We start from the raw sequence: 15,067 nt of genomic DNA, 5'->3' as shown, positions 1-15,067 counted from the left end.
CAGACTTCCCTTTTTCTTGGCACTGGATTACTGCCAGCAAGGAAGCATTTATTCCCTTGTGCATTTGAATAACATACGGATACTGAAGTTTAAAAAAAAAATGTTAGGGGTGTACAAACAATCGTTGCATCCAAATAATTCTGGGGCTGGTTTAGCTCACCAGGCTAAATCGCTGGCTTTTAAAGCAGACCAAGCAGGCCAGCAGCACGGTTCGATTCCCGTACCAGCCTCCCCGGACAGGCGCCGGAATGTGGCGACTAGGGGCTTTTCACAGTAACTTCATTGAAGCCTACTCGTGACAATAAGCGATTTTCATTTCATAATTCACAAAGTAATTGAACATTTGCTGAGCTCACTATTCATGTTTTACTGATTTTTACACTTTACAGGGCTATGAAGATTGGCTCAGACACAAAGCGGATAATTCTGTGAATAAAAGTCCCGTCTATGTTGTCAATCAAGGAAGAATAGTAGAAAGGCAAAGTGAAAAAATTCAGGTAACGTTTCTGGCACTTTGAATGTCACACTGATTGCATTGGTGCTGTACTATGCTGAAAATCCAAACTAAGTGCTGTACCATAGTTGGTTAAAGCCTCTGTTTAGTAAACAGGAGATCCACAGCTCAAATCCCAGTGGTGCCATTACTATGCTGAAAATCCAAAATTTAATAAGTAATCATCTGCGCCAAGTGTTTCTTTATCAAATTTTGCTTGTGCCTGGTGGTTTCCAATGCAGTGCTGCCGTACTAAATTAACTGGGGTACTTGATTTAAACCATGCGAGTAGTCAAATCCCAAATATAAAGTGAGAAAAGACCTGTTTAAAAATGTTGCTGCAACTTTTAAAACCATCTTCCTCCCTAATCGCTTCGTGTAGTGCGTTCTTTTAAAAGAATATCAAAGTGCACTGCAGGACTAAAATTGTGCAACTCAAATTGATGGCTCTCATTTGCATTGAGATTGACTGAATGTTATGTCAGCTTATTCTGTCCCAATAACTCCTTTAGCTAGAGTCTGACTTGAACAGGTTGCTCTTGATACATTGTGCACAGTTTAAATGGAGCAGAGGGGGCTGATTTACTTTATTTTTCCATCCATCTTTAAGGTGGGGATACCAAAATAGTTTACACATTTAATGAGTCGTTTTGACAGCCATGTGGTATGTGAGTATGGAATTGAATCAGAAGATTGTGGGTTCTAAGTCCCACTGAAGGACTTGGAGCGCACAAAGCAAGCTGGCATTCCAGAGAGTGCTGTACTGTTGGAAGCACTGCCTTTTGAGTCAGATGTTAAACCGAGGTTCTGTCTCAGGTAGATGTAAAAGAACCATTGCACTAATTTCACAGGGAAGTGGGGGTTGGTCCCAGTGCCCTGACTAATATTTAGGTCTCGGTCAACATCACAAACCGATTATCTAGTCGTTATCATATTGCTGTTCATGGTATCTTGCTGTGTTCAAAATGACTGCTGCATTTCCTACATTACAACATTGATTTTTCTTCAAGAGCACTACATTAACTGCAAACTGATGGCATGAAAATACCCACATAAATGCAAGGGGTCTTTTTTAAACTGTTCACGATGTATGGTATGCCCTTTGTTTTCAAATTATTTTTGTGTTTGTTGCTAGTTATTGCTATCCTTACCAGCAATACCAAATTAAAATGTACCAAAGACTTTATGGAGGAAAAAGACGTCAACGAAGGCAGGTACTGCTTTATTAGGGGGAGAGGGGTTAAGATCTGGCTATTATTTTGCTTGGAACACCCTTTGCAGGAAACATTCAACTTGGATGTATTAAAGGATTTTTAAGATGTGTCCTGAAGCTCTTCAGTTGTATAATTCCAATGTAAAGCAATTTCTTTTAAGGCTTTACATTGTTGAATAACCAAATCTGGGCAAGTTATTCCTCAACCTATATTGTTATGGGCCAGGGTTTAGAAAACTGCAAAGTATATCATGGAGTTCACCTGACCTAGAACTGCTGATTGATTTTGGTTACGATGAGCACAAGGGCCTGCCTTTCAGATGTTATTCAACTGAGGCCTCAAGCACTTGTAATCAAAAACAAAGTTTATTCTACGAATTTAGTTAACATTTTTATATTCACACACATTAAACATTTTTATCAACTACCAACATAAATCCCCCACACAGCTACAGTACTCTGTGTATAACCCTTAATAAATTTCCCCCTTAAACTGTTCCAATTTAATAACAAGATCCCATAAACCCTTTTCAAAGGTGTGGCCCAGCACACAGCACTCAGACCTGGTTTGGATGCTCTTGTGTCCTTTCCAAAACAGCAGGTTTGACTTCCTTCCAGAAAACAGTTATTTCTTTTCAAGTTATCAAGCAGTCTGGAAACAGCTTTTAAAATGCAGATAGAGAAAAAGAAACCTTTCTCAACGTGTGCTGTACAAACCAGTTCAAGCTCAGAGCGAAAGTAAAACTCAGAGCCACAGCCCAGCTCCCAACTCAAAAACGAAAGTAAAAACCCAGCCCAGCTCCACCCACACAATGACATCACTGAAGCCATAGGATGAGACAAAAGTGACACTCCCATGACAATATACTTTACATTTAATCAATTTCAGACTTGCTGAGCGTAGTACTGATTTTGAAACTGATATTGAAACTAATTTAACAAGTTCTTCAATGTCCTGTGCAGTTACCTTGGCAAGATGTGCAGAGCTACTGGCTGACTTTTCACCTTTTGCAAGGAATCATAGAATAGTACTAAACGGAAGGATCCCATTGAGTCTGCATCGACTCTTTTGAAGAGACACCCAGTTAGTCCGACTCACCCAGATCTTTCTCCATATCCTGCAATCAAAGTATTTATCCAATTCCCTTTCAGCTTTGTCTTATTAAGGGTTTATTTTTTATCTCAAGTCTAGTCTTTGTTTTATTTAGTTAATTAACTTAAAAATTGATGTTTGGTTGAGAAGAAGGTGAATTTTCAATCAGCTTTAAACAAAGGTTCTACTTGCAGCTGGAGCTTGTTAATTAGGTAATTGGATTAAGCCAGTTTTCAGAGGCTAGAGTCACAGTATAAATCTGAGCTAGTTACAGTGCAGACTTTGTTTGCACTGAGTGCTGAATTTGGGTGCATTTGAGTGCTTTCTGAGAATTTGGTGACTGAGGGAGTGCTGAATTTGGGTGCATTTGAGTGCTGTAGTGAGAGTTTGGTGACTGAGGGAGTTGGTGAGGAGGGAGTAAGGTGCTCCTTTCATTTCATTTCCTCAAAGAGCGTGAAGGGAGCCGGGAGTTTACAGAGTACAGCTGACTGGGAGCAGAGTCAGAGGGTGGAGTTCCAGTTGGTCCACAGCGCAGCTATATTCTGTAAGGTAAGAGGTGATGGAGGCTAGGGCAGTTCCATGCTCCTCCTGCAGGATGTGGGTGGTGAGGGACATCTTCCTGCGGGAAGTGCACCCAACTCCAGCTCCTCAGAGACCGTGTTAGGGAACTGGAGCTGGATGAACTTCGGATCATCCGGGAGGCAGAGTGGGTAATAGGGAAGAGTTACAGGGAGGTAGCCACACCCAAGGTACAGGACAAGAGTAGCTGGGTTACATCCAGGGGAAAGAAAACGAACAGGCAGACAGTGCAGAAATCCCTCGTGGCCGTTCCCCTTTAAAACAAATATACCATTTTGGATGTTGTTGGGGGTTGGGATGACCTGCCGGGGTTGGTCCTAGCGGCCAGGTCTCTGTCACTGAGTCTGGCTCTGAGTCTCAGAAGGGAAGGGGGGAGAATAGAAAAACAATAGTGATAGGAGACTCAATGGTTAGGGGAATAGATAGGAGATTCTGTGGTCGCGAGCGAGACTCTCGGAAGCTATGTTGCCTCCTGGGTGCCAGGGCCAGGGATGTCCCTAATCGTGTCTTCAGGATCCTTAAAGGGGAGGGGGAGCAGCCAGAAGTCGTGGTGCACATTGGTACCAACGACCTAGGTAGGAAAAAGGGTGTGGAGGTAATAAACAAGTTTAGGGAGTTAGGCTGGAAGTTAAAGGCCAGGACAGACAGAGTTGTCATCTCTGGTTTGTTGCCGGTGCCACGTGATAGCGAGGCTAGGGATAGGGGGAGAGTGCAGTTAATCACGTGGCTGCAGGAATGGTGTAGGAGGGAGGGCTTCAGGTGTTTGGATAATTGGAGCGCATTCTGGGGAAGGTGGGACCTGTACGAGCAGGATGGGTTGCATCCGAACCAGAGGGGCACCAATATCCTGTGAGGGAGGCTTTCTAGTACTCTTGGGGAGGGTTTAAACTAATTTGGCAGGGGAATGGGAACCGGACTTGTCATCCAGCAACTAAGGTAGCCGATGTTCAGGGCGTCAAAGTGTGTAGTGAGGCAGTGGGGAAGGTAACACTGACAAAGGAGAGTACTTGCAGGCACGAAGATGGGTTGAAGTGTGCATACTTCAACGCAAGAAGCATCAGGAATATGGTGGGTGAACTTAAGGCATGTATCGGTACTTGGGACTACGATGTGGTGGCCGTCACAGAAACTTGGATAGAAGAGGGGCAGATATGGTTGTTGGAGGTTCCTGGTTATAGATGTTTCAATAAGATTTGGGAGGGTGGTAAAAGAGGTGGTGGGATTGCATTATTAATTAGAGATAGTATAACAGCTGCAGAAAGGCAGTTCGAGGAGGATCTGCCTACTGAGGTAATATGGGTTGAAGTCAGAAATAGGAAAGGAGCAGTCACCTTATTGGGAGTTTTCTATGGGCCCCCCAATTGCAGCAGAGATGTGGAGGAACAGATTGGGAAACAGATTTTGGAAAGGTGCAGAAGTCACAGGGTAGTACTCATGGGTGACTTCAACTTCCCAAACATTGAGTGGAAACTCTTTAAATCAAATAGTTTGGATGGGGTGGTGTTTGTGCAGTGTGTCCAGGAAGTTTTTTTAACACGGAATGTAGATTGTCCAACCAGAGGGGAGGCCATATTGGATTTGGTACTTGGTAATGAATCAGGGCAAGTGATAGATTTGTTAGTGGGGAAGCATTTTGGAGATCGTGACCACAATTCTGTGACTTTCACTTTAGTAATGGAGAGGGATAGGTGCCTGCAAGGTTTACAATTGGGGAAGGGTAAATACGATGCTGTCAGACAAGAACTGAAGTGCATAAGTTGGGAACATAAGGCTGTCAGGGAAGGACACAATTGAAATGTGGAACTTGTTCATGGAACAGATACTACGTGTCCTTGATATGTATGTCCCTGTCAGGCAGGGAAGAGATGGTTGAGTGAGGGAACTATGGTTGACAAGAGAGGTTGAATGTCTTGTTAAGAGGAAGAAAGATACTTATGTAAGGCTGAAGAAACAAGGTTCAGACAGGGCGCTTGAGGGATACAAGATAGCCAGAGAGAACTGAAGAAAGGCATTAGGAGAGCTAAGAGAGGGCATGAAAATCTTTGGCGGGTAGAATCAAGGAAAACACCAGGGCCTTTTACACATATGTGAGAAATATGAGAATGACTAGAGTGAGGGTGGGTCCGATCAAGGACAGTAGCGGGAGAATGTGTATTGAGTCAGAAGAGATAGGAGAGATCTTGAACGAGTACTTTTCTTCAGTATTTACGAATGAAAGGGGCCATATTGTTGGAGAGGACAGTGTGAAACAGACTGGTTAGCTCAAGGAGATACTTGTTAGGAAGGAAGATGTGTTGGGCATTTTGAAAACCTTGAGGATAGACAAGTTCCCCGGGCTTGACGGGATATATCCAAGGATTCTATGGGAAGCAAGAGATGAAATTGCAGAGCCGTTGGCAATGATCTTTTCATCCTCACTGTCAACAGGGGTGGTACCAGGGGATTGGAGAGTGGCAAATGTCGTGCCCCTGTTCAAAAAAGGGAATATGGATAACCCTGGGAACTACAGGCCAGTTAGTCTGTCTTCGGTGGTAGGCAAAGTAATGGAAAGGGTACTGAGGGATAGGATTTCTCAGCATCTGGAAAGACACTGCTTGATTAAGGATAGTCAGCACGGATTTGTGTAGGGTAGGCCTTGCTTCACCAATCTTATTGAATTATTTGGGGAGGTGACCAAGCATGTGGATGAAGGTAAAGCAGTGGATGTGGCGTACATGGATTTTAGTAAGGCATTTGATAAGGTTCCCCATGGTAGGCTTATGCAGAAAGTAAGGAGGCATGGGATAGTGGGAAATTTGGCCAGTTGGATAATGAACTGGCTAACCGATAGAAGTCAGAGAGTGGTGGTGGATGGCAAATATTCAGCCTGGAGCCCAGTTACCAGTGGCATACCGCAGGGATCAGTTCTGGGCCCTCTGCTGTTTGTGATGAGGGAGTTGAAGGGTGGGTCAGTAAATTTGCAGATGATGCGAAGATTGGTGGAGTTGTGGATAGTGAGGAGGGCTGATGTCGGCTTCAAAGAGACATAGATAGAATGCAGAGCTGGGCTGAGAAGTGGCAGATGGAGTTTAACCCTGAAAAGTGTGAGGTTGTCCATTTTGGAAGGACAAATATGAATGTGGAATACAGGGTTAACGGTAGGGTTGATGGCAATGTGGAGGAGCAGAGAGATCTTGGGGTCCATGTTCATAGATCTTTGAAAGTTGTCACTCAAGTGGATAGAGCTGTGAAGAAGGCCTGCGGTGTGCTAGCGTTTAAGAGCTGTGAGGTGATGATGCAGCTGTACAAAACCTTGGTCAGGCCACATTTGGAGTAGTGTGCGCAGTTCTGGTCACCTCATTTTAGGAAGGATGTGGAAGCTTTGGAAAAGGTGCAAATGAGATTTACCAGGATGTTTCCTGGAATGGAGAGTAGGTCTTACGAGGAAAGGTTGAGGGTGCTTGGCCTTTTCTCATTAGAACGGAGAAGGATGAGGGGCGACTTGATAGAGGTTTATAAGATGATCAGGGGAATAGATAGACAGTCAGAGACTTTTTCCCCGGGTGGAACAAACCATTACAAGGGGACATAAATTTAAGATGAATGGTGGGAGATATAGGGGGGATGTCAGAGATAGGTTCTTTACCCAGAGAGTAGTGGGGGCATGGAATGCACTTCCTGTGGAAGTAGTTGAGTCGGAAACATTAGGGACCTTCAAGCGGCTATTGGATAGGTACATGGATTACGTTAGAATGATGGGGTGTAGATTAATTTGTTCTTAATCTAGGACAAAAGTTCGGCACAACATCATGGGCCGAAGGGCCTATTCTGTGCTGTATTTTTCTTTGTTCTATTTATCCCCATGTTTGTAACCACTTGATTTTTTTTAATCGCCTGATATTTTTTATCTCTTGTCAAAACTTGCAATTTAGTTGAGGTACTGCTGCTTCTGATGGATTATGTCACTGTTTCGTTCCCACTCATCATTATTTCCATTTAACATTTGCCCCTATGTTCTCAATGTCGCTGTTCGTTATTGCATTGCTTTTTAATGAGATGTTTTGTTCCAATTGGCTGAACTGCAAACCTTCAAAAATAACTTTAAGTCTTAAAAACAAAATACACAGCATTATCTTTTAGATGGATTTTCCAGCTCCAACTTTAGTTTCCATTTAACTTGTCATTCAGTGATTGTCATTGATATTTTCCAAAGACACAAAGGATCAACCATAAGGTTGAGCTCAACAGACTGATGAATGCTGGGGATGTTTTCCAAATTGACGTCACTGTTATTTCCATTTAGTTGTCAGCCAAAGATCAACCTTTCTTCACATTCATCCAAAGTCTACCACTGTCTTAGTGTTTTACATCTGAACAGGAAGCCAACATTGAAACACCTTAATTCATAATTTATGTTTGCAAATGTACCTATACGTATAGCTGGTGGCAAAGCCTGTGCAGTCATGTATGCGAATGAGTTTTGGAAAAAGACTTGTCAACACCTGTGTTGTCTACAAAATCTATTTGGACTAATTCCAAAATTTATTATGACTTAAAACACATTTGGTTTGATGTCAGCATATTTTTGTTATTTGTATAATAAATATTTAATCTTGCTTTCATGATTTTCTGGCATCTCTATTTATTTAGAATCAGAGTCCTATAAGCATAGAAATAGCCCTTTGGCCCATTGCATCTCTGCTGGTCAAAATACCACCTGTTCTAATCTCACCTTCCAACACTTGGCCCATAGCTTTGTTTGCCTTGGGATCGCAAGTGCACATCTAAATACTTCTCAAATTTTATGAGTTTCTTTGCCTCCACCACCCTGGTGCAGACGTGGTGGGTCGAATGGCCTGTTTTTCAAAATCCACCACTCTGTCTTAGAATCCCCCCTATACCAAAAAAAAAGGGCCAATATTCTAAAATGGTGAACAGGGATTCTCACTCCCTGACTCCGATACAGGCTTCTGTGGGTGCGATTCAGGTCAAACTCTCCTTTCAAGTTATCCCCCGGTATAACCCATACCTTCACCGAAGAATTCTACCTACTTACCCCTTAATAGCATTGATGTCCTGGGTCCTGCGTTATTAAGGAAGTGAAGTAAGCTAATAACCACTTTTTCAGGTTAAATTATTTTATTATTAACATACTTTTTTTTTATAAGTTGTAAACACTTTCTCTACAGAAAGGTAAACAGATTAGTGATTTTGGATGTTGTCTGGTTGGTTGGGGACCTTCAGACCCAAACTTAACATTTTACCTTTAAATCCTAGCCTTCTTTAAATCTATTGCCGTTTACAATCAGCTGTTTGCTTTGCCTTTCCCATAACCGAGTTCTCTCTCTCTCTCTCTCTCTCTCCTCCTCTTCTCTCCTGATGCTGGTTCTCTGTTTTCTGTCCTCCTTCCTCTGAGCTCCGTTCTGACCTCTCCAGCTGCTGCTCCCTCGCGTTCGTTCTGCTGCCGTTTCTTTGAGCCTTCCACCTCCTTGGGGGGAGCGGAGCTCCCCCGGGCCGTGCCCCGGCCGCCAGCTGTTGCTGTTCTCGCGTTCTGCTGCTCTCTTCTTCTGATGGCTGCTGCCTCGCACGTGGGGGGAGGGGCAAGGAAAGCCCGCGCTGTTATTTTTGGCGGGAGATCGGGACCTCCGATAGGGAAAGGACTACGGGGCTTAAAGGGGCAGTCCATTACAATTTTTCAACAACACAAAGAAATTTATGCAAACTCTGTTTTTTTCTTTTTCCCTTTCTCCTGCTGCAGGTTGTATTAACAATTCTGACAGACTGAAATTGACTGCATTTTTGACAGAAGAGCTGGCCACAGTTTCTGCTCTTTTCAGCTGCCACCAACCTCTTGTGGGATCTTTCCCTGCACTCTCCCAGATCAGATATTGGCAGACCTCTATGTTTCAAATGACACATTCTGTATTTTCCAGAACAGGCCTCCTGCACATGCCCCTCATAATTTAACACATCTCAATCATGTCGCCCCTCAGTCTCCTCTGCTCCAAGGAAAACAACCCAAATCAATCAATCTCTCTTCATAACTAAAACTCTCCCAGACAATATACTGGTAAATCTCCCCTGCACCATTTCCAACGCACTCGTGCCCCTCCTATAATTTGGATCCCAGAACTTCACACAATACTCTAGCTGTGGTCTCACAACATTTTATACAGTTCCACCATAACCTCCCTACTCTTATGCCTTGGCTAATAAAGACAAGTATACCATGTGCCTTCTTAACCATTGTATCCTCCTGCTCTGCTACCTTATGGGACCGATACACATACACATCGAGACCCCTCTAATCCTCCCAGGGCCCTGCCAATTATAGAACATAGAACAGTACAGCACAGAACAGGCCCTTCAGCCCTCGATATTGTGCCGAGCAATGATCACCCTACTCAAACCTACGTATCCACCCTATACCCGTAACCCAACAACCCCCCCTTTAACCTTACTTTTTAGGACACTACGGGCAATTTAGCATGGCCAATCCACCTAACCCGCACATCTTTGGACTGTGGGAGGAAACCGGAGCACCCGGAGGAAACCCACGCACACACGGGGAGGACGTGCAGACTCCGCACAGACAGTGACCCAGCCGGGAATTGAACCTGGGACCCTGGAGCTGTGAAGCATTTATGTTAACTACCATGCTGCCCAATTATCATGTATTCTCTTGCCTTGTTTGCCCAGCCCAAGTGCATCACCGCCCACCTATCTGGATTGAATTCCATTTGCCACAGATCAGCCCATCTGACCAACCCATCTATCTATCTCTTGTTATCTAAGGCTATCCTACTCACCCACCAATTTTTATATCATCCACAAATTTACTGATCAACCCTCCTGCATTCGTACCTAAATCTTTTATTGAAACCACAAACAGCGAGGGCCCCAACACTGATCACTGTCGGACCCCACTGGACACAGGCCTCCAGCCAGAAAAACACATCTCAACCATCACCCTCTGCTTCCTACCACTGTCAAGTTTGGATCTATTTTGCCAAATTCTTCGATCCCATGGACTTTACTTTTGCTTTCAGTCTCCTATGTGGGACCTTATCAAAAGCCTTGCTGAAGTCCAAGTCGAAATGTCAAATACATAAATACATTTCCCACATCTGCACACATAAAATCCTTGATGGTCAGACTTTTAAGTCTGCCTGACCCCTCAGAACCCCCTCTCTGTCTATGTTAATCTCATTAATTTTATTACAACCCTTCTCCCTGATTTCTATGCCCACATTGTCCCTCTGACTGACAGAAAAGTATTAATTTAGAATCATACCCATCCTCTGGCTCCACACACAAATTACCACTGTGGTCCTTAATGTGTCCTACTCCTTTACCCTTAAAGTACTTGTCAAACAACTTGGGATTTTCATTTATTTTACCTGCCACTATCCTTTCATGCCCCCTTTTTGCTTTCATTTTAATTTTTAAGTTTCCTCGTGCACATTCTGTCCACCTCCTAGGGCTTCTGCTGTTTTGAGCCCTCTATCTGCCATAAGCCTCCCTTTTTCTCCCGATCCAGTGCTGTACATCCCTCAATATCCAGGGTTCACAATCCCACCATTTTTCTTGATTAGAATGTGCTGACCCTGCACTCTCCCTGTTTCCTTCTTGAATGCACCCCACTGTTTTGTCGCAGATTTGCCCAAGTGTCTTACTCCCAGTCCTCTCTGGCCAAATATTTTCTGATCGTATTAAAATCGGCCTTTATCTCAGGCCTATCCATAGAATCCCTACAGTACAGAAGGAGGCCATTCAGCCCATCGAGTCTGCACCAACCCTCTGAAGAAGCACTCCACCCAAACCCACTTCCCCACCTTATCCCAATAACCCCTTGACCTAACCTACACATCCCTGGGCACTAAGGGACAATTTAGCATGGCCAATCCACCTCGCCAGCACACCTTTGGACTTTGGGAGGAAACCAGAGCACCCAGAGGAAACCCATGCAGATACTGAGAGAACATGCAAGCTCAACACACAGTCACTCAAGGCTGGAATTGAACCTGGGTCCCTGGCGTTCTCAGGCAGCAGTGCTAGCCACTGTGCTTGACTTTTCCTATAACGTTCTGCAAAATCCTCCACCACTGATGTTTCAACCACTCGACCAGCTCCTCTAAGCCCAGGTCCACCCCTCTCTTGTAGGACCATTTACATACTGGCTTAAAAAGTTCTCCTGAATGCATTTTAAGAATTCTTTCTCTAAACCTGTCTCACTGTGGCTACCAGTTAACATTGATGAAGTTGGAGGCAGTATCTGGATATGAAATCTAATTATGGTTTGAAATCTCATGGGAAGTGGCTCAAATGAACATATTTAAAGATGTGCAAACTTTGGTAAAGTTACTGAATCCAGTATGATTTTCACAATATAGAACTTCAATTGTCATCACAAGACATCATGGTCCTATGTACGTCTGATTTTATTTAACCCTCTGGTTGTGTCTGACATACTATATGTACTTAAATAAAACTTGAATGGAAGCTCAATGGCTATGAATTTTAAATTATTGGATTTGGCTAACATTCAAAAGTACATTTTCGCTGGTGCGGTTTATAATTTCCTCTAAAATTCTTAGGTTACTGCCTTCTAACTCGTCAGAGGAGCCTAATATAATGTCATGCAATGTAAGCTATTTATGAAATTAAATTATTACTAATTAAATTGGAAAATAGATCAACACTTGTTGCCTGAAGCATATCTTTGGTCATGTTTCCTCCAAGCTATGCAACTATGTGACCATGCAGAAATACGTAAGTACCACGCAGTACAAGAAGCAGGCTCTCCACAAACAATGTTCTGTTTAAGGTATAGGACGATGTAGCAATCTTAAAAAGGACCTCACAGTGCAACAAGCAAGCTGTGCAGAATGAAAAATTGGGGGAACATTAATTTTTGGGCTTTTTTTTTAGGTTGGAGATATTGTGTGCGTGAGAGAAGATGAAACATTCCCATGTGATCTAATTCTTCTATCCTCGAGCAGAGATGATGGTACCTGCTATGTTACTACTGCTAGTTTGGATGGAGAATCAAGTCAGAAGGTAAAGCACACTATTGGAGCCGACCATCTAAGTTCCAGTAAACTCTCCAAATAATGTTTCATGAATATTAAGTCCACTTGTGGTAATGCAATAGTTTCAGTACGATGCACCCAAAATAACAATTTTCACTCATTGACTATACAAGTCTTTTTTGTTTATTTATAGAGTGTTTAGATAATAAAGACATTGTCATTTCAATGACTTTCACCAAACAATAGTTCAAAGGAAGAAAACCCCACAGATTTTTTAAAATGCAAGATGTGTGTATATATACTGCGCTTTGTTGGCGGACGGTGGCGCAGTGGTTCGCACTGCAGCCTCACAGCGCCAGGGTCCCAGGTTCAATTCCGTCCTCCGGTTACTGTCTGTGTAGAGTTTGCACTTTCTCCTCGTGTCTGCATGGGTTTCTCCGGGTGCTCCGGTTTCCTCCCACTGTCCAAATCAGTGCAGGTTAGGTGGATTGACCATGCTAAATTGCCCCTTAGTGTCCAAGAGGTTAGGTGGTGTTACTGGGTTACGAGGCTAGGGCGGAGGCATGGGCTTGGGTAGGGTGCTGTTTCCAAGGGCCAGTGCAGACCCGATGGGCTGAATGGCCTCCTCTTGCACTTTTGATTCTATCATTCTGCTTCCTTAGAAACAGAATATGTTGGAAATGCTCAGAACGTCTGGTAGCATCTATCAAGAGCGCAATGGTTAATGTTTCAGGTAAATTATCTTTTATCAGAACGGTGAAGTTAGAGAAGTGAACGGTGTTTAGCAACTTGGAGACAGAAATGGGGATGGCAGTGAGGGGAAAAATGGGACTTGCAGTGAGGGAATAAATGGGGGTGAGGGGAGAAAACAGAATTTAAGGTAGAGGGACAGGCAAGAGAGATTCAATGACAAACGGGTTGATTCCATAATGGTGAGATACTGGGTCAGGTAAAGAAACAATTGAGTAAAGCAAACATTTTCTTGTAAGATTTAAAAATACTTTATCTAAATTGTTCACTGACCTTTATGTATTTTCTTGCGCATGCTTTTGGTTAGGCACCTCATTTATTATGATGTTTCCTCCAAACATTCATTCAAATAAATAATTGCGACTTGGCTAAAGATTGCTCCTATTTGCTATCAGCAATTTAATTTGAAGCATAAATAAACTCCCTGATTTTTGCTGCTTTGGCAGCTGTAATGTGTGTTTGGATTAAGTAATAAAAGAAACATACCAATCTCCACTCCCTCAGAGAAATATCACCGATCAACATCTGTTTACAATTGCCCAAGTGTGAATAGGACTGGGGAGCTACATTATAATTTGTATATATTATCAAAATCTTCCCCCTCCCCATACCTGCTCAGTGCAGCCCTATACCATTGCAACAAATCTGCTCTGAACCATAACTCTCTGTGCAGAGCCTGTAACTACATTCAATGTGCTTTACTCCAGCTGAAATTTCTGTCTTTTGATCTTTAATGTTACACTAATGACCTGGATACAGGCATTTACACTCTTGCTGTTATTGCTCCTGTCAGGCAAAATTGACTAAATGAACCCCTCCTGGGCTGTAAACCTCCATGACCCAATTGTAGCTTTGACTACTTTTTTCCCTGAAAACATCACCTGTGAATTGCCTGTCTGTTCAATGTTACTGTGGAATTTCATTGATTTCTTGCTGGCTTCTGACTTTTAATACTTCACGTTTTAATTACTTATATTATTACACCCAACTAGATTGTCTGCTTTTATTGACGCATTCCAAATTTTTAACATCAAATCACCTTTGCACCTTTTTCTAAATTCACCCTGTGAAAATTCGAATTTGCACAACTTGCAGGCAGACATTGTGAATGTAAGTCCATTGCATTGTAATTGATGCTGATTTTATTTTGTTTACTTCTTGACAAGACTTACTTTACTGTGCCGGATACCAGTGCGTTCCGTACAGACAGGGAAGTAGATTCTTTGAACGCCACCATTGAATGCGAACAGCCCCAGCCTGACCTTTACAAGTAAGCTTTTATTTGACCCCCATCTGAAGTACTGGGTTCCGTTTTTTGGCACCACACCTCGGGAAAGATGTTTTGAAAGCTGATTTGAAACATGAACAGCACAGATTAACCGGTAGGATACTTGGCTTTGAGGGGTTGAATTATGAGAGCAGGTTGAATAAACCTGTCTTGTTTTCTCTTCAGTTTGAAGGATTAAGCTGTTATTGGTGGGTTTTTTTTAAATGTTAAAATTGTTGACTAAGACTAGATTCAGAAAAAACTCGTAGGGGAATAGCGATAAGAGCGATGTAATTTTCAAATAATGTTGAAGCCATTTTGGGAGCGAAATCAGGAAGTACTTTTTCTGCAAGAGGAGTAGAAATCCAGAACACATTTTCCCTTAACCCGTGGTCTTTTTGGGTTTTTATGACTGAAATGAATACATTTTAGCTGTTTGATATGGAGCTATGGCAAATCAATGTATGTAGATCAGCTATGGTCCAATGAAATGGCAGAACAGGTTCAAGGATCTGAATGGCCTCCTCCTATTCCTGTTTTCTCCAAGTCTGACTAAACGATTCCCTTGAGTCACTTCGGTATATCTATGGGTATTGTGATATGAGAATGACACCATATGACCATGATGTAGTAGTTTATTTGTAAAATAAGTAATATTTGG

General features: G+C 42.8%; 1 protein-coding gene across 7 annotated transcripts in view; it reads left to right on the top strand.

Annotated features, from left to right (window-relative positions):
- atp11c (ATPase phospholipid transporting 11C) overlaps positions 1–15,067 on the top strand; it is a 131,133-nt gene that overhangs the window by 33,463 nt on the left and 82,603 nt on the right. For 6 of the 7 annotated variants that reach the window (XR_005457827.1, XM_038775990.1, XM_038775989.1 and 3 more), the window contains exons 5-7: positions 390–497; positions 12,289–12,417; positions 14,306–14,409. Coding sequence is in view for 6 of the 7 variants with exons in the window: in XM_038775990.1 (XP_038631918.1) it covers positions 390–497; positions 12,289–12,417; positions 14,306–14,409 (341 nt within the window). In the remaining variant the exon portion in view is untranslated. Of the gene's footprint in view, positions 1–389; positions 498–12,288; positions 12,418–13,051; positions 13,123–14,305; positions 14,410–15,067 lie in introns of those variants that run through there. The other variant, XM_038775993.1, reaches the window with a different exon arrangement.

This window comes from Scyliorhinus canicula, chromosome 17, assembly GCF_902713615.1.
Source record: "Scyliorhinus canicula chromosome 17, sScyCan1.1, whole genome shotgun sequence".
NCBI lineage: Eukaryota > Metazoa > Chordata > Chondrichthyes > Carcharhiniformes > Scyliorhinidae > Scyliorhinus > Scyliorhinus canicula.
The sequence above is the reverse complement of the archived record's forward strand: the minus strand, read 5'-3'. Positions and strand labels throughout refer to the sequence as shown.